Source organism: Osmerus eperlanus, chromosome 18 (assembly GCF_963692335.1).
Source record: "Osmerus eperlanus chromosome 18, fOsmEpe2.1, whole genome shotgun sequence".
NCBI classification, from domain to species: Eukaryota; Metazoa; Chordata; class Actinopteri; order Osmeriformes; family Osmeridae; genus Osmerus; species Osmerus eperlanus.
Window position 1 is genome coordinate 4,654,292 of NC_085035.1, and position 27,296 is coordinate 4,681,587.

General features: G+C 44.3%; 3 protein-coding genes across 6 annotated transcripts; 2 read left to right on the top strand and 1 right to left on the bottom strand.

The window, feature by feature from the left end:
* Positions 1-41: 41 nt before the first annotated feature.
* Positions 42-1,251, top strand: mrps18c (mitochondrial ribosomal protein S18C). The gene is made up of 6 exons (XM_062483947.1): positions 42-173; positions 348-403; positions 532-615; positions 698-755; positions 848-907; positions 1,101-1,251. Exons 1-6 carry the CDS (start codon positions 113-115, stop codon positions 1,175-1,177), a joined length of 396 nt encoding a protein of 131 aa, XP_062339931.1. The 5' UTR covers positions 42-112; the 3' UTR covers positions 1,178-1,251.
* Positions 840-4,787, bottom strand: abraxas1 (abraxas 1, BRCA1 A complex subunit). 2 transcript variants are annotated; one of them, XM_062483943.1, is made up of 9 exons: positions 4,260-4,787; positions 3,840-3,930; positions 3,715-3,751; positions 3,550-3,616; positions 3,042-3,238; positions 2,792-2,911; positions 2,437-2,521; positions 2,214-2,322; positions 840-1,920 (listed from the first exon to the last, which is right to left on the bottom strand). In XM_062483943.1, exons 1-9 carry the CDS (start codon positions 4,314-4,316, stop codon positions 1,514-1,516), a joined length of 1,170 nt encoding a protein of 389 aa, XP_062339927.1. In that variant the 5' UTR covers positions 4,317-4,787; the 3' UTR covers positions 840-1,513. The 2 variants fall into 2 exon arrangements, with proteins under 2 accessions (XP_062339927.1, XP_062339925.1); XM_062483941.1 differs by having other exon boundaries at positions 4,151-4,290.
* Positions 4,788-4,811: 24 nt separating this feature from the next.
* gpat3 (glycerol-3-phosphate acyltransferase 3) lies at positions 4,812-12,409 on the top strand. Of its 3 annotated transcripts, none has more exons than XR_009932660.1 (13): positions 4,812-5,350; positions 5,674-5,740; positions 7,147-7,411; positions 7,502-7,576; positions 7,670-7,759; positions 7,971-8,064; positions 8,182-8,297; positions 8,709-8,764; positions 8,886-8,971; positions 9,284-9,412; positions 9,582-9,661; positions 9,790-12,049; positions 12,082-12,409. XR_009932660.1 is itself a non-coding variant. In XM_062483940.1 (13 exons), the coding sequence occupies exons 2-13, from the start codon at positions 5,207-5,209 to the stop codon at positions 9,932-9,934; spliced, it is 1,347 nt and encodes a 448-aa protein (XP_062339924.1). In that variant the 5' UTR covers positions 4,812-4,989; positions 5,164-5,206; the 3' UTR covers positions 9,935-12,409. The 3 variants fall into 3 exon arrangements, 2 of the variants coding, with proteins under 2 accessions (XP_062339924.1, XP_062339923.1); XM_062483940.1 differs by having other exon boundaries at positions 4,812-4,989; positions 5,164-5,350; positions 9,790-12,409; XM_062483939.1 differs by having other exon boundaries at positions 9,790-12,409.
* Positions 12,410-27,296: the final 14,887 nt, after the last annotated feature.

The window sequence follows — 27,296 nt, forward strand, 5'->3', positions numbered from 1 at the left end:
ATTTTTAGGAGGAACTCGAATAGTCTCAAACACGAGTTGCACACGTCACCAATACAGAAGAGCACAGGATATGCGTCCAATAACATCTTGAACATTCTGTTAGGCGTACAAGATGCTTGCTGTCGTTGGTTTTCGAGCTTTAAGACAGATTGTTTCACAACATGGAGTTCCAAGTAAGACTGTTTTCAACGTTTTAGTTGTATATATAGTTGATCGTCATGTTAATGATGATAAATATTTGTGAAATACAGTATGTTTACAATGACATTGGTGGCAAATCACTATCAATCGCTGTGCATGATGCCTAATAGCCTGTTACCAAGTGTTGACTTGATTCTGTATTGCAGATCATTCAATTAGAAGTATATCAAGCGGGTCGCATTTAGTCCAGAAGAGCGATATGGTAAGGTTCACTTATTTTTCAGTGGATTTACTCTTTACATATAATTGCTTTTCATTGCCATCCAAGACGTGTGTGTTATATTTAAATTTGAAACCAACCGTTGAGCTAAGTGCATTTTCCCCCATCAGCCTGTCCCAATGGAGAACCCTTACAAGCAACCAGAGAAGGGCTGTGTTCTCACCGGCATTACTGTGGACTACAGGAATGTTCAGGTTAGTTGAAGTATCTTAAATCGTTATAAAACAATTCATAAACTTTGAATTTTCTTAAGTGACATTTAGTATCTTCTCACAGCTGCTGTCCCAGTTCATATCGCCTCATACTGGTAGAATCTATGGAAGACACATAACAGGTAAGAACCAGACAGATTTTAAACAGCAATACTTATCAAACGAGACTGAATTTAGTCATAACATAGTAACTGATACTGATGCTTTACTGCAGGTTTATGTGGAAAGAAACAGAAGGAGATCTCAAAAGCAATCAAAAAATCTATTTCCATGGGTATGTCTTCAAATGGTCATTATCACCAACTCTGTAAAATTCCATGCATTTTGGGGGAATATGCCTCATATCAATATGGAACCTTTTTTCTTGTTAGGCTTTGCATTCCCAAAGTAGAATTAAACATATAGGCCTAGCCTAATTCGTGTTTTCATGAGCACATTTTAAACACGTTTTTTGCTTTCCTTCGCAGGTTTCATGTCAGTTACCCACAAGCACCCCCAGTTTATGAAAGACCCCAACATATGTGACATCAGACACCTTGAATAATCATCTTATATTATGGAATCCAATCCTGAATTGTTCATATGAATTGTTTATTAAAGTATTTGTTAACCCTGGAACTGTCTTGTTAGTCTTTACTGTCATATTGCAGGCAGCACTATGGGAAAATACATATACTTAAATAATCTTATAACAACATACCTTATTTATAATGGGCAGAATAATTTTTATTTCAATAACTTGAAAAGTTTAGGAACATGTTAGATTTTAACAAAATAAGCTACATAAGACAGTCTTCCATACTGAGCAATCAGAGTGCAGTCCATACAACAAACAACCAAGGCACAGAGGCAGATTTAGCATCAGAACAAATCGCTATCCTCAAAAGATGGGGGAATCAGACACGTCTAAGCTTCCGTTCTGATGAGGAGGCAGCTCCTCTTCTGTTTCCGACCCACTGAGTGGCAATGAAGAGTCTTCGGTCTCCTCCTGGACACCTTTCCTTCTCTTAGGAACCAGAGAAGAACCTGGTAGATGACGTTTCCTGCATGCTAGGCGCACATGACCCTGCTTGTCTTTCCGGCCTTTGGGGAATTTCTGAGTAAGGATCAGCGGCAGTGTCGAGGCGATGTCTATGGTGTGGTCTGTGTTGCAGCAAAACTCTGGCAGGGGGAAGCCTTGCAGGCTGAGGACCTGTGTCTGGAGGAGGCCCGACCCAGGGAACAGGGCCTTCACGGCCTCACAGAGCAGCACATTCTCCTGAGGCTGCGGGTTGGGGGAGGCTTCATCTGCCGGAGAGGGAAAATCACAAGAGTTACGTAAATAAAAAGTAGTCGGGAGTCAGATAGCTGAGTTAGGGAATCGGGCTATCAATCAGAAGGTTGCCGGTTCGATTTCTGGCAGTGAAAAATGACGTTGTGTCCTTGGGCAAGGCACTTCACCCTACTTGCCTCAGGGGGGAATGTCCCTGTACTTACTGTATGTCGCTCTGGATAAGAGCGTCTGCTAAATACCTAAATGCAAATGTAAGAATGACCCGATTTGTCAAGCTGGGTTATGATGTGCCTGAGTCATGTCCCACCTTCTTTCTGCCCTTGTTTCCTTTCCCTGACTCGCCTCCTGAGGGCAGAAACGTCCGCGAGCAGCTTCTCAACCAAGCGCTCACTCTCCTCCACATCCCTGCACGCCGACTGGATGGAGGGACGAGAAAGGAAAGAGGGGGATGGATGAGACACGAGAGTGCAACATGAAGAGCGCTGGGTGTATTACAGACCACATGTCCCGTGTCGACTGCCTAGACGTACCTTCAATTCAACCTGCAAGGAGTCATTCATGTCATTGACCTTATCCACCTCGGGCAGAGTCCCTTCTGACGAGAAGAATCTTGATCTGCACCGAGGGAAGGAGAAATCACCATGAGCCCACAGTACAAACACTCCGTAGATCCTCTATGTCAGTGGTTCTCAACCCTGGTCTTCAGGGACCCCCTGTCTGCACATTCATTACCAGGCTTCTACAGAGCTAGATAACGACCCATTTATTTGAATCAAGTGTGTTGGAGTAGGAAAACATCTAAAACATGAAGGACAGGGGGTCCCTGAGGACAGGGTTGAGAACCACTGCTCTATGTGAAAGGTCCAAAGTTCTAAAGCTCTTTACCTATGCTTCTTAATGGCCCGGTTGTAGTTTACAGATGAACAGGCTGTAGAGATCCTCCAGTAGTCCTGCTGTTCCAACAACCCTAGGTTGCTGACTAGGACAGGAATGTTGTGGAACTGACTTTTCAGGGGAAGAGGGGGCAAGGATTCAATACCACTGTAGCACGGTCTACTACACACTAGCACACTGTAGCATGAACGAAAGCAGGGACTTGTGTGGCAGAAACACATAGTATGATCAGTGCTCTTACCTGCCATGCGATTTGAAGACGGCATATTCTAGCCGACGGGTAGAGCCTGATGATGTGACATCACTGGGTGTGAGAAGCAGGAAAATCAGCTCATGATTGGACAGTGTCTTCTTCAAGTTCTGGTGGACAATTTGCTCTCTGAAGGTCATTTTTTGGCATGTGTGCCTTCGCTGTTTGTACCAGCCAATCACATTCTCCTAAAACAGTTAAAAAGAGAATTCCCATGCATGCGTGAGTCAGGTGGCTGAGTGGTGAGGGAATCGGGCTAGTAATCCGAAGGTTGCCAGTTCGATTCCCGGTCATGCCAACTGACGTTGTGTCCTTGGGCAAGGCACTTCACCCTAGTTGCCTCAGGGGAATGTCCCTGTACTTACTGTAAGTCGCTCTGGATAAGAGCGTCTGCTAAATGACTAAATGTAAATGTACCCAGAGGAATGTTAGAACTGAATAATACAGTGGCATCGCTTTGCTGTTATATACTGCATTGTGTACTGTCTTTTGTACATACCTCCTTATTCGTTGACAAAATGTGTCTTATTCTTTCGCTGTTCACCTCTCCCACTCCACTGTAGAAGCTAAATTGATAGGAACAAACATGTTACTCTTAGTCGCCTGCAGGATGACATATCGTATGAGGAATTACATAAACAACTAGTCAAGTGAGTCTACATACCTATTCAACTTGAGACATGGTATGTGTTTCTGGATATCTGGGGGTCAAGAACACATGAAATCGTTGTGGAAACTACGAAGACGCTGTAAGTAATACAAGTATAGTAAGAACTAACATGAACTCACTTATCGTATGTTCAAATTGAATCTGATCAATTTGAGAGTCCGTGATATTGCTTCTCTCTTCAGCTTTGCTCTCCCCAAGAATAAGACCCTCCTGCGAAGTTAGATAACATTACTTAACTAGCTACCGAACAGGGTAAAACGGAATGCCTGTTAAGCAGCTATTGCTAGTTAGCTATTGTAAGCTACTATTGTTGTAGATAGCTGAAAACAAACTTGCTAGCTATCTAGCAAGCTTCCGGCACTCCATTTACCTCTGGCCTTCAAGTGATATATAATTCTTATTATATATATTAAAGGTTATTACTGCTTACCACATCACAATTACTATTAAAATGCTGAAACATCAATGAACCTAGGACATATCCAGAGACGCGCACAGATGGACTTGAATCCGCCATTCTTGTTGACAAATAGCCTCACCATAGACCCAGCCCCACCGATCCACTTCTTCTTTGGGTTCTGGTTGGCGGATCGCATCCTAATGTAATGTGCATGCACCGCCACCTACTGTGTTGGAGTGTGAGGTCGGTCACGGCCTTATATTATTCTCCTCCATCAGCTCCTCTGACCTCAATCAATCCCCTGTCGACACCGATAGACTTCACAATACACGTGTGGAGCCGAGTTAAATGTATTAAACTCACTCCTTAGTATAATTACCGCCCACACAAGCTTTATGGTGGCGTAGCTGATTTACAACACCGTGTTTAAGGAGGGTGTTGTCGCGGTAGTAGTGCCAGATGACCCGAGGTCGCAGGATTTGGGATGTTCCAGTGTCCTTCTCCGAGCATGCACCCTTCACACAATCCTGTTCTATGCTTTCCCATAATCCTCAATATTGTATCCAGCCCTGTAGCCTATGCCCAAACGTTAGGCCTACTTATTCCAGACCACTTCCTCCCTCTCCACCCAGCACACACCAGTACCTCCACCTCTCCCCTCAAGCCAATACTACTTAAAGTTGCATGTTTTCTTCGCAGCCGGTTGTGCAGTAACCTCGCCAGCAAAGCTTGTCCCATTGGGGGCGTGGTTTTACGAAGGCGATTTAACCGAACTCCGTTGTATATCCAAGTGAATTCGACACTAGACCAAGGCGTTTGCACAGTTGGACAGAATGAAAAACAAGGTTAAACAGCGACGAACACGTCAGGTTTGCTTTTTAACGTAGTTCCTTTGGAAGAATGTATTGTTTCCTGCCACTCTAGGCGGTTCCATGTTTTAGCCTGTCAAGTCAGTGGAATTAACCAGTTTCCGCAGTCATAATGACTTTAGATGTTTGTAAATAGAAAAGTTTCAGAACTTTACGGTTATTATTGCTCGGTAGATAACATGACCCCATTTGCCTGACCACACAAGATCTGTGGGACATGGAGGACCCCTGGAGTACGGTACATGTGCTGTTCCAGGTGTGGTTGACAGTGTTGGTATTCGTTATCATGGTGCCTGCCATGTTCGGCTTCTCCCTAGGAGTGACAGGAGTTTACATCAAGATCTTGGTCAAGACTCTGGAGGTAATTGTAGTATAATAAGTCTTACATTGTGTTTAGCGTTATCACTATGGAACTGACAATTGGCACTGAAAGCTGACAATTCTATTTCATTTGATATGCTGAACGGTATAATTATTGTATAAATCATGTAATACCATGTAATAAAAGGATGGGCAGAACATCCAACATCGATCGCTATACTATAAGTTTTAAGACATGAGCTGACACGCTGAGCTCTGTATGGCCTCTTCACCCCTTTGAGCAGACAGTTCATAGCGTTAAGGCAAGGTGCAATATACAGTGGTGTGTGAGAGGTCGTCTGAAAATAACTTTTCTCCGGGCAGTGGGCTACTCTTAGAATCCAGAGGGGATGCAAGGAACAGCCCAGTCTACCAGTACCACTACCCAACGGTGAGTGGAATTCATTTGGACTCAACCGGTTCATGTTGTAGTTTGATCTTGTGCCTGTGCGACTCATTATAGTTCCCTAACAGTGTCACTTGTGACCAGTGTCACATGTGCCAATCCGTGTTGCTCCTAATGTTTACTCTACAGTGTGCCCCATTGGATATGTTAAATAAACATCAAAAGCAACAGGTACAATCTATAGATTTAATCAGATAATCTTCTGTGGTGTTTCATGTTTTGTTGTTACATGTTTAGATAGTAGCAAAGATAAATACTTTTAGATATTAGGAAGGATTGACCTAAAATATTTAGATTGCAGTCCTCAAGAGGTAAAGATCAGGCTTGTTCGTTTCACTCTTAGAACATTGTGTTCTGTGGTTTGATGGCTGTGATATACTTGACCTTGCACATGTGACTGTCTGTTAGTGTGGGGGATTTTGATTGGTTAGCTTTTGGGACTGATGTGGGGGTGCCCAGAAGCCCCGTCTCAGGCTGATGATGCAATCGAAACTTACATAACTTCCATCAGGGCACTTGGTGTGTAACCCTCGACCAATAAGCTGTGAAATACGTCCCTAGCCACTCTTTTGTGAAATATGTTGGCTTTCGACTGTGGACAGCATGGGTCAAAAGTTGTTTGTCAGGAATAGTACATATGTTTCATCCCAGTAGCTCAGTTTCAAGAGTAGCTTTTAGAATTTCAGCTGACGTTGTGGATCCTGTCATTGTTATCAAGGATCTTTTAACATGCTGTCTATTTGTATGGAGTGAACATATAAAGAATGAGGAACAGTAAACATTACTGACATGGTAAATAACTGGGCCGTTAGCCGCAAGTTAACTTTCGGACATAAACTAACAAGTCACCTTGTTGGGCAACAAGATTTAGCAAATCATTCAGCAAGGATTACAAAATGCTTTATGTTTGCTTCCTGAGTCCATACACTTTGGTCAAGAACAGGATATTTTAAAGTCTGTATCCCATAATCATCATTCAAAACAAATGCTTTACTTTCCCAAACACGAGAAAATCCAACTATAATATATTATAGTGGGCTAATATTTCGCTGCAGCTTGGTGTTGAGTCCTAGGAGGAATGGCAGTACCCTGCTCCCTACCCTCGGTGGTACCTGATACTGGCACCATATGGCACTGACTCAAAACACAGCATTCACAGCATTCCTAGTTCACTTCACACCATCCCTCTTTCTACAAATACAAAGATGAGGACGTCGTACATCATATACGGCCTATTCCCTTTTGCACTCTATGTAACCCCTAACATGCTCCCTGTACGGCCTTTTAGTCATTTGTCTTGTACGCCCCGAGTTTGGATTCCGACCGCGATCGTGAATTCCTGCAGCTGACTGTCGTCTGCGTTTGGCCTGCGTGTTGTGTTCCATCTCCAGGTCTCCTCCGTCGGGACGGGGGCTCCATGGAGCAGGAGATGGCGGCGAAGGGAGAGTTCGCTCTGAGCGACGCCTTCTACTTCTACCGGAAGGGCATGGAGAGCATCGTGGAGGACCAGGTGACTCAGCGCTTCTCCTCCGAGGAGCTGGCTTCCTGGAACCTCCTGACGCGCACCAACCACAACTTCCGCCACATCAGCCTCCGCCTCACCGTCATCTGGGGCCTGGGCGTGTTCATACGCTACTCTGTTCTCCTTCCTCTCAGGTGGGTGGAGAGCAACTCCTCCTTGATTCCTATTTCCTAGTCCTAGCTCTTGAATGTTGTGTTCAGCGTCTTGTGTTTTCTGCCACACAGGGTAACCCTGGCGCTCATTGGCTTGAGCACACTGGTGATTGGCACGACTATTGTTGGGTTTCTTCCGAAAAGCAGGTAACTTCAATAGGGATGTGGACCCGAGATCCTCCTCTTTTGTGTTCTCGTTTTCATATGGTCACTGAGTCTTGTGTTGTCGCTGTGCCACAGTGTGAAGAACTGGCTGAGTGAGTTGGTCCATCTGATGTGCTACAGGATCTGTGCCAGAGGCCTTTCCGCTACAATTCACTACCATAACAAGTTAGTGTCCTACGAAAGGGTTTCATGATGGACTCGTCTGTTCTGCTCCATCCTCACCCTGCATCCAGACTCCACCTCTCTTCTCCACGCTCCCCCTCGGTTCTTTCTGACGTTGACGTGTTCCTGTTTAAGAAGGAAAACCAGCGAATATGCTGTAAAACGGGGTCGTTCCAATGGCACGTTGAAGTCGATGCTCTTTTATTTTCCCCAGAGAGAATCGACCGAAAAAAGGAGGGATTTGCGTAGCCAACCACACCTCGCCTATTGACATTGTCATTCTGGCCAATGACGGCTGCTATGCCATGGTGAGCAACACAAACACGGAGGGTCAACACATCACTACGCTCTGACATCGCGTCCGGCGCCTGTTGTTGCTGGCTGACCCCCACGGTTGTCCTGATCTCTGTGCCTGTCACTCTCAGGTGGGTCAGATTCACGGAGGTCTGATGGGGGTCCTCCAGAGGTCCATGGTGAGGTCATGTCCCCACGTTTGGTTCGAGAGGTCGGAGATGAGAGACCGCCACGCTGTTGCCAGAAGGTGAGACGGCTAGCAAAATGGGAAATAGACACCATGCGGCAGAATCCGGCTGCAAAGCAGTGCCACTCATTTTCCATACGTCCTTATTTACTCACTTTGTTTACGCACAGAAACATTCAGACGTGACATGACAGATTTGTAGTTTCAGCTTGACCTCTATCCTCCAACTATACCACCAATATCCTTATTATCAGAGGGGGTCAGATGGCTGAGCGGTTAGGGAATCGGGCTATTCATCAGAAGGTTGCCGGTCCGATTCCCTGCCGTGCAAAATGACGTTGTGTCCTTGGGCAAGGCACTTCACCCTACTTGCCTCGGGGGGGGGGGGGGGGGGGGGAATGTTACTGTAAGTCGCTCTGGATAAGGGCGTCTGCTAAATGACGAAATGTAAATGATCACCTTATCTCCCAGACTCAGAGATCACGTTGCAGCTAGGACCAAGCTTCCTATCCTCATCTTCCCAGAAGGCAAGTGTCTGCTGATCCTGACTGCATGCTCTCACTTCTCCTTCTGTAACTGATGTCTGAGGCTTACAGTGTCGTCGTGGGAGTTATGATTGTGACACGCTAACGGTCGTGTCTATCACAGGAACCTGCATCAACAACACTTCTCTCATGATGTTCAAGAAGGGAAGCTTTGAAATCGGAGGGACAATTTATCCAGTGGCAATCAAGGTATTGTCAACACCACGCTGGATGCAGTTTTCTGTAAACCCACATGTCCTTACCGGCTAAATCGCTACTGATAATCTGTGTCTGACTGTTCTTATTCCGACGGCCGTCGAGTTGTCATGACTGGGCTGGTTTTCCGACTGTAGATAATCTTGTTTGTTGTGAGTGACGTTATTCTGGATCTCTGGAAAGTGCCTCGAGGGTTTAGGTGTGGTTCTATGGGCGTATGTTGAGCCCTTTTGTGGCATTGCTTGTAAATGAGGGCTATCCAAATCAATGTGATGTGACTTGACCTCCTGTGTTCGTCTTTGTCAGTACGATCCTCGTTTCGGAGACGCCTTCTGGAACAGTGCCAAGTATAACATGGTCAGCTACCTGCTCCGGATGATGACCAGCTGGGCCATCGTGGTCAACGTTTGGTACCTTCCCCCCATGATCTTACAGGTACAGTCCACTCCCACGTCCTTCCGAGTCCAATGGTGTTTTTTCCCCTTCGTACACTTCATCAGACGGGAGTCCAATGGAGTCCTTCACGATTCATGTTGTGTGACTCAGCATCACCCCCACACACACCCCCACACGCACACACTCACCCCACCCTTCGGCTTTGCAGGAGGGCGAGGACGCGACCCAGTTTGCCAACAGAGTGAAGTCTGCCATCGCTCATCAGGGAGGGCTGCTGGATATGTCATGGTATGGATCATCTCGATCCTCTCTATGGTCCTTTTGAAATGTGCTGATGCAGAACCACTGTTTATGCCTCCCGGCCGTGCGCGCTGCGGCGCTCCGTGTGACGCTTTGCGACCTGTCTCTCTTTTCAGGGACGGAGGTCTGAAGCGGGGGAAGGTGAAGGACACTTTTAAGGAGCAACAACAGAAGATGTACAGCAGTATGATCGTGGGCGAGGAAGGTAGCGACACACCAGGAACAGACGGTCTTTCAGATGCGAGCGCACACGAGCAATGACATCAGGGCAGCCTGAGACGATCTCTGTCTGTGGACATGCTCTATAGTGGACAGATCGCTTTCACAAACTGACTGGCTTCATTGATGCCATGCTATCTGAAACGTATCGCCAGTCTGTGTTGGTGGAGAGGATTCTGAATGCTTGAAATGCATGAAAGGTCTCAGTTGAAGTGTTTCAGCATCTCGTGGTTACCGTTTTTTCCCGATTGCAGAAGCACAATTTAGAAAACAGTCCTCACTTTGTCAAAACACAACACACGATTCACACAACTAGACACACAAGTAGCAGAAAACCTCCAATCTTTTGCAAAATGAAACACTTCGTTCAAAACTATACAATCATGTATAAAAACCCAATTCTGTCACCGTATGCCACATACATGGTTTAATAACATTGGACTCTGTTTGAACCAGTTACACACTGTTGTGCACAATTTAAAACACTTTTACAGTAACTATTCTTTTCTAATGATATAACCTGCTTGATTTTGGGAAGAACTGGGAGAGGGAGAGGTATACCTGGAGGCCGTGGAAGACACGGGCCAAATTTACAGTATCTAATGAAATTTGAACAACATTGGTTGACCATATTGTGAACCATGGCGCAACATTGAGAGAGGCTGGACAGAGAGTTCAGCCCAACCTCAGCAGATATGTGGGAGTCAGGTGGCTGAGCGGTTAGAGAATCGGGCTAGTAATCAGAAGGTTGCTGGTTCGATTCCCAGCCGTGTCAAATGACGTGTCCTTGGGCAAGACACTTCACCCTACTTGCATCGGGGAGATGTCCGACTTACTGTAAGTCGCTCTGGATAAGAGCGTCTGCTAAATGACTAAATGTAAATGTAGATATACTGTTGCAACAGTAATTTTGACATTTCGACGAGCATAGGTGACATTTACCTTTCTCTACTGTCTATAGTACAGTACAGTAAAATGTAGCCTACTATATGCACTACATCAGTACTTTTTTATACCCATTCACCGCAGTCCATGATTGAAACAATGTACTGTATTTAATTTGTTGGATACTTTCATTTGACCACAATTGTATTTGCTGTGTTTGCAGTATGTAGCCTACTATACAGTATTCAATTTGAAATATGTTGTGATTTTCTGCACAAAATGCAACCTTTATGTAGACAATGTGGAGAAATACAGTAAATATTTTCATCAGTGTGCAGTACTGGTCTTGTGTGTTGTGTTTGGTTAACATACTCATGTACTTTACATACTCTACTGTAACAATATCTCCGACAAAATCAAGCAGGTTATAGCATTAGAAAAGAATAGTTTGTGTAAAAGTGTTTTAAATTGTGCACAACAATGTGTAACTGGTTCAAACAGAGTCCAATTTTATGAACCATGAGTGTGTCATACAGTGACAGAAATGTTTTTTTTTATACATGATTGTATAGTTTTGAACAAAGTGTTTCATTTTGGAAAAGATTGGAGGTGTTCTGCTATTTGTGTCTGGTTGTTTGAATCGTGTGTTCAAAATTGTGCTTAACCCTTGTGTTATCTTCGGGTCGTTCTGACCCATCAGTCATTGTGACCCACCGTCGTATTGCGACAACTTTACCGCATACAAAAACAAAGTGAAGCATTTTCTTTTAACCGTTGGGCTGTCTCAGACCCCCCACATTGCGAAGGTTAAAAGAAAATTATTTTAATTTGTTTTTGTATTGGGTAAAATTGGGTAAACACAACGATGGTTCGTTATGAACCTTTGGGTCATGTGACCCGAAGGCAGCACGAGGGTTAAGCAATCGGAAAAAAACGGTGACATCATCTTATATTTCTGTGTCTAATGTAGAAAAGTGTGTAGTGATTTGAAAAACACTGTGTGTAGTATTTTGCAAATAGTGTGAGGCTGAGAATGTACTTATAGTTGTGCAGATCTGGGCTGCTGTTTTGCTCCTTGAGTGTCAGGTTTCACTAACTGTGTGTTATTTGACATTTTTGTGTCTAAGCAATCGGGAAAAAACTGTAAGTGTATATTTTCCCTTTGGAAGCTATAATTATGATGTTATGATAATATTGGTTTTTAACTGTAGCGTTAGCCAACTTGTTTACGTTTATCCCGAGGTTTTACTGGATATTTTTAGTCAATGTGTTGTTCTGCACCATGTCACATAATGCTCTTAAAGGTTCCTCTTATGTTTGCTGATGCTTTGGTCAAAGTCCAGAAACAAAGCACACAAACTCTCAACCTGAATGCGTTCTTTATTCTAAGGTTTTATTGTCGATTCACCTGTGTCTTACGTGTTATCTTGTGCGCTGTGCCAAGGTGTAGGATCTGAAATGTGACACTAGGAGGCAGTATATGCCAAGTAAACCAACGGTGACTACATACCCCTTGTTCGACTCGTCCACTTATCTGGTGGATGTATTCTGCGTCACTGTTCAGAAGATATCAACGCATCATTCATCATCCAAAAGTTCTGATGCAAATAAATCTAAAAGCACTGCATTCTTGCTAAGTTTGGAGTTGTGGATGCAGTGATGGGTTTCAAGCAAGTTTTGTGCTATTTGCAGATACCATAACAGCGCAAATATGCAAAAATGTCCTAGACATTTTCTTGGTGAGTTTCTTCTTCTTTCGAAACCGTTTTATAAATGGAACTTGATTTCTGTTACACATTTCTTAAATCAAGTGACAAAACATTTTCAGTTCACAACATACTATATTGTGTTAAAATATATATTCAGGACAGCAAAGTAAATTAAATGGAAGTTCAGAGTTTTATAACACTACACTGTGTATCAGTCATACTAGAATGGTATACTTATACATATCCTTTAAACTGGGAAAATATCTGTTAATATATTTGACAGCATTTTAGGACCTAATTTTACTTCAAAGCAGAGGTTAAAGTCATTACTTTACAATATGTGCCAAATAATCCAGACCAAATGACTAGGGAAAAATGATGTACTGCATTACAATACCCCTAGCTTCTTAAGTAAATCAGCCCTGCTTGATTTCCACCTGGTCACCTTAAGGGCACAAGCACCCTTTCAGTGAGAGCCTATTGATGCCCTGAACACAGCAGGGGGATGAGAGGAAAAGCGAGTGATGGGTTGCATGATCCCAAATAAGAAAGCTTGCACAGATAAGCGTGGGCAAGACATGTTTACTGTGACGGTACTTTAATAAAGAAAGCAGACACTGTGAAATAGCATTGAGTTATTCTTCCACACACAGCAAGCTGGAGCCAGCTTAAATTTCACAGCCTCTGTCCCCCGCACCGAGACCATCTTCCAGCCGACTCAAGCACCCGGCTATAATAACAATCCCGCGACTTAAATTGCTTGAACAGAAATGTTTGTTCTCTTCTAACAGGATTGTGAATTATTAATCGGATCTAAACCCGATTTTATAACCCGATTGTTGAGGTGGGAGTCTTGGCGAGCGATGCTCCACCACACCATTTACTGTGATGTATGTGTCTGCACATCCAATTTAATGTGATTCAGATAGATTTCAAAGGGACATCATGAAAACCATAGGAGTGACCCTGTAAGGCCCATATGACTCTAGACTCCATACAACTGCCCAATATGTCTCAATATGTTGATTCAATTTTCTCCATTTGACTTTTGCTCCAAAGTGATCCATACAAATGTAATGCAGGTACACTCAGTAAATATGAATAAATGGCTAAATTGAATCTTTTTTTTTCATTCCACCAAATGTAGTTCATAGAGGGACATCATTTGAAATCCCAGTTTTCCTGGAACTGAGCAACATGACCAGTCGCGAGGGTAAATTACTCTGGCTCTGTCTAAGGCCTGCCATTAGTTAGAACATAATGCCCTTAAATACATTGTTCTGCCATCCATTCTGTGGCTGAAGTGGACCTCCTTCTGTAACGTATGTGATGTTGAAGCACAATACGACTCGCAGACAGAAATCAATAGAGGCATTGAGAAGAATGTCTGGAAAGGCGGTTCATTCTACGAACCCAATGCACATAAATAGAATTCAATCATTTATATCCGGGCCCAAATGTTACTGCATCAAATTCATCCTAGCCTACCACCACGGTTGGTCCAGTGAGCAGCAGTCAGTAGCAGGGACAGGGTCCTGGGGAGCTGAGATGATCTAACCTCTGCTGTCGTACCTTCCAGCCACTCATCTGTCCCTTAAATCCCACACCTGACATGGACATTCTGGGACAGATCCGTCACCGCTGGGCTGAGTTAGCAGGGACTGCTGCCATCTCATCCAATAACACTGTGTCTCTTCTCTTTACCTTGCACGCTGTAAATCACATGGATTTGAACCTCCACAGTTTTGAACCTATATGGGCTCATTTTCTGTACGATGTTCTTTAGTGTTCTGAAAGGTGTCCCCCAAATAAAATATATTCCTATTATTATTATAATTATAATTATTACATATTAATGCAAAAAATGCAGACAAAAAAAAAAAAAACTTTACAACGCTTGTTACATTCCAATGGAAGGTTGTTTAATAAAAGTACAATGTACCATTTCCATTCTGTCAGGGGTGCTTGTGCTCTACTCCAACATGCCCCAGACTGACCCGGCGCTCCAGTCACAGGGTGAGCGTGATGCTCTCACATGTCACAGTGCTGGCAGAACTAAACCAGGCTGAACACTGGTCACAGCAGGCCTCACATAGATACACACCATGCTGCCTTTAATGCCAAACAAACAAAACAACTCCTTCAACAAAGTTGTGCAAAGTTTCGTTTCCCAAGAGCAAAGCGGTTTTTGGAATGAAATCTTACGTACCCACTTTCAGTGTCTGTGTGTGTGTGTGTGTGTGTGTGTATGTATGTGTGTGTGTGAAGTAGATTGTTTCCCAGTAGCCAGTGATACAGTGGCCAGAAGGGGGAAATATAAGACAAGGCCTTTCAGTCTTGACAAATTTGCATACACTAATGAAACAGGCTATAATTGGTCCGAATAGATTTTCTTTTCTTATTTGATTGAGCTTCAATTGAGTTGGAAGTTCCTCAAGCAGAGATCTGATTGATTTGTGGTGGAATTCAAGATTATTTAGTTTAGGAAAGAATTATTTTCTTAGTTATTGGACACTGAAAGGAGTCTGGTTGAGTTATCTGTATCTCATTCTCCCTCTCACTCTCTTTCTAATATAGCCTACAATCGAATTCACACACAAGGCAATCCAATTTTTGAAGAGTACATTCATTTTCATCCTAAACTAACAGCCATTAGGGTTCACACTCCTTTCTTCACAAAACCACCGGGACAAGCATTGTGTTGGTGGGAACTGGAAACTGAGTTACATGAAAAATGTCCTTCAGTCAGCTATACGAAGGTATGTAATTGCCGACTACACTTTGCCCCCGGGCCTGTGCCTCAAAAGGCATTTCTCCTTTTATTGACAGAGTAGCAGAATTTCACCTTGATCGTGGAGCTGGCGCTGTTCCCTGTCTCTACCTCTCTCTGATTGCTTTTGTTTCCAGGTCACCTCCTATCTATTGCGGCAACTTTTCCAATTTCTTAGGACTTGTTACATGAAGATAAAAGGCATAGCTGGTGAGCGCTGATGTCCGACTGCTCTCTGGAAATGTACATAAACCTACAAAGGAGCAATACAAAAGAAGCACATCAGAGGGTCTCACTTTCATGCTTGGTGAGCTATGGAGACGATCCGATCTCAAATGGAGAAACTCACTATTCAAGTTCATGGAATAAATAATCAAATAAACGTCCTGGTTCATTAATAAGAAATGATCTTAGCCTGATGATTAATTGCATTAAACTTATGAAAGTGAGTTTTTGTACAAATCTAAACGGAGGAAATGATGGATGATGAGAGAGGGATGATGAATGGAGAAAGCAGCGGAACTAAATTGAAAGTGTACTCATCCGTTCTCTCTTCACAACTAATGATAAATTGAGCATGTCACATTGAACAATACATGTTGAGGGTTAAACATCATCCCCTCCACAGAGCTGTAATGTGGGTCGGCAGGTATCTCAGTGTGACGGAGCTGCTCCGAGCTCTCAGATGGCTTTCTCATTGCGGGCGAGGTGCGCGTTGAGGTGCGTAGCGAGGTGTGCGGCAAGGAGACTGCTCGCTGTCTTCGATTTGCAGGGAATAATTGAGTGCTTTTGATGAACGGGTTGGTGAAATGAACGGACGGAGCCTTTTTGTGGCAATGCCATCGTGGCCTGTCAAGCACAGGGTTCAGGATAAGGTATTTACACCTGGTATTAATTCGCCCCAACAACAAAAATCTGCCCAAAATTATTTCTGCCACTAATATTGTTTGCTTTGCTTGGTTAAAAAACCTCATTGACTTGCAGCCAAAGTTACAGATGATCAAATTCCTATTAAGATTGCATCTGGCTTGGCTCCAGCCGAAAGCCTATATTGTAAATAATATTGCCATCTGTGAGACCGAGACAGTTGGGGAATGAAGAAGACAGGAGGATGGAATTAATTGGGAGAAAATAAAGATGGTGCCCCGGGATCTCTATTAACATACAGTTACGTCAGCTACGTGACAAAGCCTGTTATTCCTTAATAAATAGGCTACACGGGCAAAATCAAGTTAACAATTTAGCAAATTATTTACCTTAAATGGAAAAAAGTGGTACCATAAAACAATGTAATATAACTTGATATCAGACATCGTATTAACCTGGCAAAGGGATAACTTGTTCATAATACTTGTTATATACAATGTTATAATAACTGTTAGTAAAGAAAAAGTATTTATAACTACATGCTGCTGGGAGTTATTGCCCTGCAGGTTCAGATGCTCTCATTCCTCACCAAACATACAGCATGTCACTCTCTGATCATAAAGGTTGCCATGGCCTTTGGGGGGGGGGGGGGGGGGGGCTGCAGTTCTTCTCTCTCTCTCCTCTCACCAAATGTGGCAACCCTCTAATACACAACTCTGCTCCCCCAGTTTCACTCTCTACAGCGCCGCTAAAATATATCAGTTCAACAGAGCAGCACACTCTACAACTCCAAGGCGAAATGAATATTTTTTAATTTCTTTGCCTGGTATGGGTTGGAGCCCCCGGACACTGTTGATGGATGATGTTTTAATGCTGCTGAATGTTATTTTTACTGAACAGGGAAAACTATAAATTTTTACTTCATTGGCAATGATCATGCCCTACGCATAAAAGTGCGGTGGGTGGGTGTTGCCCATGAATAATCGCCCCTCACAGCAGATGTTGCTTTGCAGAAACCAATTCCTTGGATAAGATTTGCAGAAGATTAATTGTCTACAGCTGTTTCATGGCCCGGTGCAATCTTAATACATTTATGATAAGTTTAAAAGCTCACTAGAGGCAACAGAGGCTCCCATGTGAGACTGCGGAGAGAAAAGGCTGCTTTAGTCCTACATCTGGACTCCTATCCTCTGTCATATTCATCATTAGCCTTTATGCTAGCAGACCAAGGAGCTGTGGATCATTACAGTGCAAGGTGCGCCAGTGTCTCCCCTCTCTTCTTTTATCCTCTCCTCCGCGCTCATCACCCCCCCCCCCATATTTTCCTTTTTTCTTCCCTTTTTTGAGTGAGCGAATTATTCAAATTTGTGCAAATGAGTTGTTTCCATTTTTCTCCTCTCGCGGTGGAAATTGAAAGTGACCCGGCGTGACCCCCATCTATTACTCCGGCTAAATTGCAGCGTGTGTGCCGTCTGGATCACTGTTATGGTACAGGCCCGTGCCAAGGCTTCGTTAACCAGGGACATGTGACCCTTTTCCGTGCACAGCACCTGCACTAGTTAGGGACAATCCCAGTGTTATGACCCACACGACAGGCTTTATCAAGCTGTGTTTGAATATTCCTGAGAGGTCCACGGCAATCATGTTCACCGTCCCGTTCCTCTGTGGGGGGGGGGGGGGGGGGGGGGTCACACTCAACAGGACAGTCATTTAAGGCTCGTTTTAAAAAAAAATTGTCATTTCATCTTTAAAAGTCCCTGACACAGGGAGAGAGAACACAGATTGTCTAAGGATTTCATTTGCTCGCTGTTTAACCCCGGAAACCACCCTCCCCCCTCCCTCACCCCGCTTACAGTCATTGTGAGCTTTTCATTCCACATTAGCTCTCCTAATAGCACCACAGAGTTTTCTCTCAGAGATCATACAGCCGTACATAGATTGTCTGCATCTATTATTTATATGTGAATCCTCTCCAGGCATCAACGGGCCACAGGAAACAGGGTGACCTGCAAGCGGCATTACTCTCCCCTAATACCGTAAACCTCCCTTCGCAAGTTTATTTCGGTCATGAATAGAACCGAAATATAAACACCAACGGAAGCACAGCTCTTGATTTTTCCCGAACCCACGCACCTGTTTTTGGAACCAGCAGTCTGGAATGGGAGTGCGTCCTGTCCTGAGGCCCAGATCCCGCCGCGCACAATGGGGAAGAGGAAGAGTCATTCTGACAAACCTTCCGCTCGCACATATTGGAGCAATAAAAGGCAGTTTAGTGAGCTGACAGGTAGACCATAAATAAGTGGGCCTAACCTTGGCTATTGCCTCTTTTTAATGCCACCTCCCACATTGAACATGACATAATATGCTGTAATAAAATGGGGCCTTCACTTCATAAATTTGCATGATTTATGTGGGCGATATTAAATTCATTTAGCGTAATAAATATGCAACAACATGAAAGCAATGTAGCTGCATAATGTTCATTTATTCTAATGTGATGATGGGACTTAATTAGTAATTGGTTTCTCTTTCTTTCTCTGCTTTATGCTCATTATCGAAATTAATTAAGTTAATGAACTTAATATTGCATCTCTACCGTGTATTGTGCTTGAGATTGCGGTGACTTAAAATGTATGCATGTGTGACCTTAAGAGAGTATTGAGTGTGTTATATATTGTTGATATATTGTATTGTTTTGCCCGGTTACAATAAAAAAAAATGAAGCCTGGTATAACCAAACATCCATAGAACGAATTCACTCATTAGTGTTCATATACGTATATCATAAATAGTGAGAGTGGACGAGGGTATAAACATGTCCCTTCCCCTCTGAACCAGCAGTAACAGTTTTACATCCCCCTTCCCCTCTCTCTCTCCCCTCCTCCTCCATGCACACCTTCCAGGCTTAGTATAAACAGAGATACCTGTCACCTATGAGCAATAGGACTCCTCCCTAACAAATGCCTCATCCTTTGCGGATTATTTACTTTTAATGGGCGGGGGAGGATGAGGAAAGCACTTAATATGTGCTCGCACGAGGCGTGATGTATGAGGTCATCGTTACGCCTGTGGCATCGCCCCAGTTTGCTCTTTTCTAATAAATCTCCCAGGAGCCCGTGGCTGGATACGAGGCTCTCTACTTGGGTCCCTTGGTTGTTTTGTCTCTCAGAAAGGAGGAAGAGTCAACACCAGAGGAGGGTGGGGGGGGGATCAATAGTCTGTTTCTTTATTTGGGTGCTTCACGTGACATTGCTAATTAGTCCAAGATGTCGCTCGACCGGATGGGGCACCTCCACACCTGACAAGGTGTGGAGGAGGAAGATAGATACTCATATAGAGTAGGCTGCTCAATGACGCCATTTATTTGTCGTTTGCTGTTTTCAACATTCACCGTCAAACACCATCAACCGCCTATGGGTGATGTACTAATGATGGTTTTTACGATAGTTATTAATGACAACCTTACCCCTTATAATGACATACCTTAGTATTCCCAGTGATTCATCTCTGAACTCTTAATGATCAAAAGTATTAATTCCCACAGTGTTCTATTATTAATATCCTGCATGAAGATAAGAAGTAATATTAATACAGGGCCAACATAAAGACACAGTCATTACTTTATTCTTGTCACCATTTGTCTTATTTAAATACAAAATGATAACACTTTATTTCGATTCAAATAAAGCCATTCATTTTCACTTTTAATGCTGACTAATCAAAGTAATATTTTCTAGAGATCTAATGAAAACCTGTGAAGTTATGTCATAAATCTCAGAGATATTGCTTAGGGATCATTTCACAATCTGTTTCATTTCATCTCTTGACCAATCACAACTGTTTTACCATAGAAAAAAATCTGTCATATTGAACTAATTAATCTTGCAAAGAACTATCTACACTGCATCTCCCTTTATAGGGTGCTATTTCTAAACTAATTGAAATGTTTTAAAATGTGTCAGATAATGTACTTAAAGGTTATGATGTTTTTGTAAACAGGAGGGCTGTGGAAAACACATAAAAAGGATTACATTAAATTCAGTTGTTTTTTATATGATGTTTGTGTTGTATGATGACCATTTCATCAGGACAAGCCACCAGTAATGCTCAGACTATGATTGGGTTTCAGGTTTTCTGCAGAACCGTTTACTGACTGACATGTATGTTTAACCTTGCCAGTACAGACTTGCAATGTGCTGTAATGCCTTTACAAAACAACTGTTGATTGTCGTTACACTCAGGATCATGTACTGTCAATAAACAATTACTGAATGATATCACAGTGAACAAAATCCAGTTTAATACAATTCTTTAGTCTTTCGGATCGGGCATTGGACTGAAAGGGTGGATGGCTGACTAGCTGGCTGGTTGGCTGGCTGGCTGACTGTTCTGTGAGGTTAAGATGAACAGGGTCTTTCATCAGCATGTAGAATGGGTCTGTAGGACTTGTTAACAGGGAGGGTGGGGATGAATCACTAGATTATGCGCTGGGCCATGCACTCGGAAAATGAAAAGAGATGCTCCAGCCAACAGACACAGCCACCTTCCCATCATCCTTTTAATAACCTGTAATATTGTGGCAGGAGATTTCTGTCAGACCGAATCTGATTGATGGGTTCTCCGATGAGACATCACAAGTGCAGGGGTAAATTGACCAAACAACTAAACATACAAATTATTAAAAAAGGCGGGGTTACCCGGTGACCCCTTGGAGGAGAGCCAATAGCCTGTAGTTAAGATGATCCCCATCTCCAAGAGCAATTTATAGTCTATTGACTGGAGACAGTGTCTTTTCAGACGTGCGGAAATTGTCTTACATTGCAGATGAGATGCTTGGCTTGACACCGGATTCGAGGGCCACGGCAAGAGCAAATATCACATTAGCTGTCCAGGAGATGATATCAGGCTGGCGTGTCGCCCTGGACAGACAGAGGCACACATCCACCCATCCCCGAAACACAACCCCACCCTCGCTGCCCCACTCGCACACACACACACACACACCACACGCACATGCCAGCAGGCATGCGTACACATGCTCACTCACACACACACACACACACACACACACACACACACACACACACACACACATGCCACTTCAGCTCAGACAATCCCACTGATTAGAAGGAGAAACCATGCCTTTTTTGTGACACCTATCGTATCGTTAAGGGCCGCGGAGAGTTTACCCCTCAAGTGGCGTTTCTCATTACCTCTCCGGCTGGGAATGTTTTGACAGGGGGGATCCTTCACTGCCACTCAAGTCTATCAATGTCAGGAAAGGGGCTCAGCGGCAGACACATATCTTTGGATTAAATAGTCAGAGTCATTACGCTGAATGTTATTGACCTTTTAAGATACAACTTTAATAGCTTTTCTCGCCCCCCTCTCTCGTCTGTCTGCGTTGTGAAACGTGAGGGAGAGGCTGTGCTCATGAAGTCCCCCGTCGGGTTAGGCTGGAATTGGAATCAAATGCCATAGATCCCTCTTCCCCGTGTAGATAATTCCGAGGGCTTTGTCGCGGGAGAAGGAGAAATTAAAGGAGAACACATTGAGAGGGAGAAGCAGGCGATCAGGATTACCAGGCAGGACAGTCATTTTCCAGGAGCTAGCCAAGCTAGACAAAGCCTGACTAAGACCACATGAATGGGTTTTTTCCATACTGTGATCTCAAGCTGCATGCTTTTGGTTTAGCAAAAAACAAGTAGTAACAAGGAAGGAGTCCTCCCCTTTTTGGGGGGGACAAATACTTCCTTAGTTCAGTGTTTCCTTCATCCATGTTTGAGTCTGATTACCTTGGTTTCACCGTGTTTGGTTTTGTGTTAGTAACATGCGTGCATGCGGTCGCACAAGTGCTGGCTTCATGCAGCCTCTTGTATTTGTTGTGTGTGGTATTGTGTGGTTTGAGCGTGTGTTAATACTAAACGTCTACGTATTTGTGTTTGGGAGTTTATAAGGTTAATATCCTGCTCTGTCCTGTGTTCAATCTATCATCTCAGGAGTGGTTTTGTCATGTGACGGGGGACTGAGGACGTCTCAAATGTAGGGGTTGGGGTTGGTGGGAATCACAACACGGCTTAAAGTGAGTGCGATTTATCATGACTTGCGACATGTATGGACAACCTCGTAGAAAGTACATCTTAAAACTCCTCCCTGGACACTTGAATGTCGTGCACAGAAGAAGAAGTGGTCCGAATTCAAATAGCAATGGATGTTTTCCTGTCTGAGACGCTTCTTCATGCTGTTGGACCATGTGGCTGTTGTCCTGGTGTCATGGCAGACAGCCCTCCTTATACGGCTCATTTCACATGTCCGTCCTGGAGTCATCACGGCCTCTGTCCTTTGTCTCATCCTACCTGTCCTGTCAAAGCCTGTGCTGTTATTCACTGTCTCCGGCCATCAGCTTTTTCCAATCTCGCAACCAGGCGAAGTCACAGCTCTTTGTACAAGCGCCTACAGTAATTGAATTTGCTGCAGAAATAGCGGGCTGGAAAATTTCATTTTCTTCCCCATCGGGTGTGTGTGTGTGGAGAGGCTGGGGCGGGCGGGTGCCCCATCCCCTCCTTCCTAACTTATCTCTCCACTCTTCCATCTCCTACTCTCAATCCTTTCTCGCAAACACCCATCCCACTCCATTTCGACTCTCTCTCCCCTGCCCACTGCGTCTCTCTCTATTCCGCTCGCCCGTCTCCTTGCTTTCACCCCTTCTTCGTCCTTCTATCTGTTCCCTTCTCCGTGTTGCCACATCCCCCCCCCCCTCTCTACCGCCCATCAATACACACCCTCTCTCCTCCTAGTACCCTTCCCACCCAAAACCTCGTCCTCCAATAATCTTTGTCAGCATGGTCAGCTGGGGGGGAGGGGGGGGGGGGGGCTGGGAAGAGGACATGGTGTGCTTGGCATTTTTCCCCCCCCTAAATACCTTCCACAAATAATGGTTTTCAGAATGAGCATTAACAGGGTTGATTACACAAAATGGCCCTTTTAATTTACAGCGGGTTTCTATTGATCACAGAAGTGCAGATTAAAGCGTTCAATGAAGCCCGTGATGAGGTATTAACCAGCTCAAGCCCCCAAAGGCCCTGGGGGAGGGGAGGGTCTGGCCTCAGCGCTGCCTGTGTACAGTTATTCCCCTGTAATGAAGTGCCTCTATGCGGCGGCATGGAGCAGAGGCAGGAAAAATAGATTGAAGATGATGAGCTCTTCAAAGTCATTTCTCGCTCTCTCATTCCTCCTCATGTCCCGGCTCCTCCTGTCCCTGCTCTCTCCGTTCCCCCCCCCCCCCCCCAAAATGCCCGGGATTTACTTAGCTAGCTGGACCCATGCAATTTTTATGACCTTATTGCTTTTTTTACCATGGTAATAGTTTTGAATCAATTTATCAATCTGCAGGAACCATCAGGCATGTTGCCCTCAAAGATCAAGTCCAGGTCATTCCATCAATGCACTCAGGTGCACCGAGATGGAAAGGCGGAGGGGAAGAAATGGACCCCCCCGCCCTCTCGCCCTCTCGCCCCCTCGCCCCCACGTAGCCCATCACTGCCGGCGCCCATATGAGAATGGGCCTCAAACGGCTTAGCAAACATGCTCTTACCAGTTTAACCCCTCATCCCGAACCCCCACAATCATGCTGTCTTTAAAATCTGCAGGAGGTGAGGGACCAGAGTGATTTCTTAATATCTATTGCCCGGGCCCCCGAGAGGAGGAGAGGTGAAGCCAGACTATGATTGTGTTCAGTCCTTCCCCGCCACCTCACCAACAAGGAACATCCCACCGAGTTTGGGTTTGTCAGGATCGTCTTGTATTAATACAACCAAAGATTTCTTGAAATGTATTCTCGTCAAATCTGAGGGGACGGTCATCTAGTTCATTTATGGAATTTATTTTCATGGATGATTCTTTGTTTAACTTGTTTTCAAAGCAATGAGAGTTGGAAAAGGAGGATTTATTGTGGTGGATTAACATGGTTAAAAGAGCCTTACCGCTTCAGTGTCCTTTGTTTGGCTTCAGCAAATGTCAATGAATGTTCCATCTCCTCAGTAAGATCAGCTCTGAGCACTTTTATTCTATTAGCCTGAGTTACTGCAGGGAGCATCTACTGTACACCACATAATGGTAACTCAATAATGTGATAATGACGGAACAGATTTGTTTTGCATTACTGAAGATGAGCAAATTCCACACATGCTTTCAGGATATGGAATACCATAAGCTTACTGACAGTAAACTTTAATTATGGGGCAGTGACAAAAAGCATTTTGACAAAGAAATCCTTCATTTATAATATTCCCAAAAAATATTACAACAATCTGCTTTGACAACCTTTACGTAAATTGAGGCAATCACCATCAGAGCAAAAAAACAAAAACAAAAGCAAGACTCTCAATATATCAATCAAAGAATGCTGCAAATATACATTTCCAGTCCAGGCATTGTTGCGTGGGTTTACTTAGTCTGGGTGTATGTGTGCGTGTGAGTGTCCCTGTCTCCGAGCCTGTGGGGGCTTGGCCTCCACGCAGGCTGGACACAGGCTTCATGGGGCTGGCTATATTTAGCGTTCTGTGAAAGCCATCTGCCCTGCCCTGTCTCCCTGGCCTTCTGCCTCCCTCACAAAGGGGGCCATACGTCTCAGGGAGCCCCGGTAGAGAACCCAACCTAATGAGCCTCTTTAAGGCTCTTTGAATTCCTAATGAATAACACTGCACAAGAAAATAAACACATTGCTATTGATCATGCCATAAAGATTTAGACTAATTTAATAAGTGGACCCCCGGCTTTAGCCACAGTCTCGCTGGGAACCCTGCCTCTGAGCCACAGGTTTCTGCTCCCTCTCTCTCTCTCTCTCTTTCTCTTTCTCTCTTTCTCTCTATCTCTCTTTCTCTGTCTCTCTCTCTCTGTTTCTCTCTCTCTGTCTCTCTCTGTCTGTCTCACTCTGTCTGTCTGTCTCTCTCTGTTTCTCTCTCTCTCTTTCTATTTTTCTGTTTCTCTCTTTCTCTCTTACTCTGTTGATACTGTACAAGGATCCTCAGACAGGGGAACTGGGGCCTGGGACTCAAACACCGCCCCCCACTGCTAAGGAAGACTCTGGAAATGGGGATGGCTGGGTCCGGAATATCATGTAGACAAAACAAACCTAAGACTCCCATCAAACCCTTTGTAAGATATCCTCAGTAATATTGACCTTAGCTTCACTGCAACCACCGAGTCAAACAGCTACGCTCGCCCCAAAACGGCTTCCTCCTCAGCCTGCGGCACAGGTGTGTTCAGGAGCAGCTTCCAGACAGGCTGACACGTACGCTGGCGCTGATCTTGTGTCTGATCTCGTCTTCCAGGAAGTGAGGTGGCAAAGGTTGGGAGACGGAATCCTCATTAGTAGGGCCACCAAATTCATCTGCCGCCGAGCCACCGTCCCCGAAAACCTGAAACGGAACACACCTCCTCGTGTTCCCTATTAATTCTGTCGGTAATGTATTGAAATGTCATGCAACATGCTTAAGTAATAGATGAGAGCAATCAAGGTGTAGGCACATGATTGATTATTTGATGACACTTGCTGGTAGTTTTTAACTCGTCCTTTTAAGGCACTTCTGCTGGTTCCTCCCCTGGGATTGGACAGAGGACAGTAATGGGTCCAAGGGCCAGTCATGATGAATATTTAAAATGGATCTCCCATGCAGCTGTGTCAAGGGCATCTGACTGGATGAAACGATAGCACTGCTCATCATAGACCACTCGGTAGAGGTGAAAACTGGAGTCACCAGAACACAGACGTCTTTCTCCGTTTATGGATGTACTGTATTTACAAAACGATTCTACCAACCTCATGCAAGAGAATAATTAGGCCATGTGCACCAATACACCTGAGGATCTCTACACCCAGACACTAAATATAGTATTTTGGCAGACAACATAAAGAGGTATCAGTGACCTAGTATTTCTCGTACTTTGTTGACATTGCTGCTAGGTCACAGTGTCTCAGGGAGGCAAGTGAGGAGTGGGCCAGCCTTTTGGAGCCTTCTCCCTGCCCTGACCTACACCATTCCCAGAAAGAGACCCTGTTCTCTGGCCAATATTGGACTAATCCCTCCTATCTCTCTGTTCTTGGAGGTCAGCTTTAAAAAGAGCATTAAGCAAACAGCTAATGGAATTAAGGGTATAATAATATAGGGATATAGTGAGACAATTCTATTAACAAGATATAAATCATGTTGAGTGTGAGGTAAGTGTTTTTTAATTGATTGATGGAAACGGCGATCCATAGGTTTTCTGAAGACTAACAGCCATTTACCGTCTCATGCACAGTAAAAGAGGCAAAAAGGGAGAGATAAGGAAATTACGCTGGGCTAGGGGATAAATTATTCAGAAAAGATAATCATTTTGTGCTGACATTACTAATGTGAAGAAGCATTTAATCTCCCTCCTGTGGGATAGGGGTCTGGGTGAAGGTTTTTATAAAGATTAAAACTGTACTCTCTGAACACAGCTCCGTGGTTCTCCAGATCTCTCTCCTCTCTAATCAAGACGAAGGAGCAGTCTGCACGGAGAGATGGGCTGCACCCATGCAGGATGTAAACATACTTGCCATACACACACGTGTGCACACACGTGCACAAACACACACTGTCTCACACACACGTGCGCTCACTCACAGTCACACGCACACACACACACACACACACATACAAACACACATACACACATACTCAGTCACACACCAGCACAAACACATAATCTCTCTCTGTCTCTCTCTCTCTCTCTCTCTCTCTCTCTCTCTCTCACACACACACACACACACACACACTCAGTCACACACAAGCACAATAACAATCTCACACACACCACATACACCTTTCCATATTGATTGGCCATTATGTTACCAATGGGACTGGAGGTGACAGAGTTCCACCTGTACATCCAGTAACCTTCTGGAAACAACAGACGTCTACTACTACTAGGGGAGTCAGGTGGCTGAGCAGTTAGGGAAGCGGGCTAGTAATCAGAAGGTTGCCCGTTCGATTCCCGGCCGTGCAAAATGACCTTGTGTCCTTGGGCAAGGCACTTCACCCTACTTGCCTCGGGGAGAATGTCCCTGTACTTACTGTAAGTCGCTCTGGATAAGAGCGTCTGCTAAATGACTAAATGTAAATGTACTACGCACCCTTCCATAGACCAT

Bases quoted from the DNA above. Each gene is read 5' to 3' on its own strand.
- abraxas1 (XM_062483941.1), bottom strand. From the start codon at position 4,237: ATGGCGGATTCAAGTCCATCTGTGCGCGTCTCTGGATATGTCCTAGGT. The intron at 3,617-3,714 runs GTATGTAGACTC...CTATCAATTTAG, and splicing joins CCATGTCTCAAGTTGAATAG to CTTCTACAGTGGAGTGGGAG. The intron at 2,323-2,436 runs GTACGTCTAGGC...CCCTCCATCCAG, and splicing joins CCTTGCAGGTTGAATTGAAG to TCGGCGTGCAGGGATGTGGA.
- mrps18c (XM_062483947.1), top strand. From the start codon at position 113: ATGCTTGCTGTCGTTGGTTTTCGAGCTTTAAGACAGATTGTTTCACAA. The intron at 616-697 runs GTTAGTTGAAGT...ATCTTCTCACAG, and splicing joins TGGACTACAGGAATGTTCAG to CTGCTGTCCCAGTTCATATC. The intron at 756-847 runs GTAAGAACCAGA...GCTTTACTGCAG, and splicing joins CTATGGAAGACACATAACAG to GTTTATGTGGAAAGAAACAG.
- gpat3 (XM_062483939.1), top strand. From the start codon at position 5,207: ATGGAGGACCCCTGGAGTACGGTACATGTGCTGTTCCAGGTGTGGTTG. The intron at 7,760-7,970 runs GTTAGTGTCCTA...TATTTTCCCCAG, and splicing joins ACAATTCACTACCATAACAA to AGAGAATCGACCGAAAAAAG. The intron at 8,298-8,708 runs GTGAGACGGCTA...CTTATCTCCCAG, and splicing joins CGCCACGCTGTTGCCAGAAG to ACTCAGAGATCACGTTGCAG.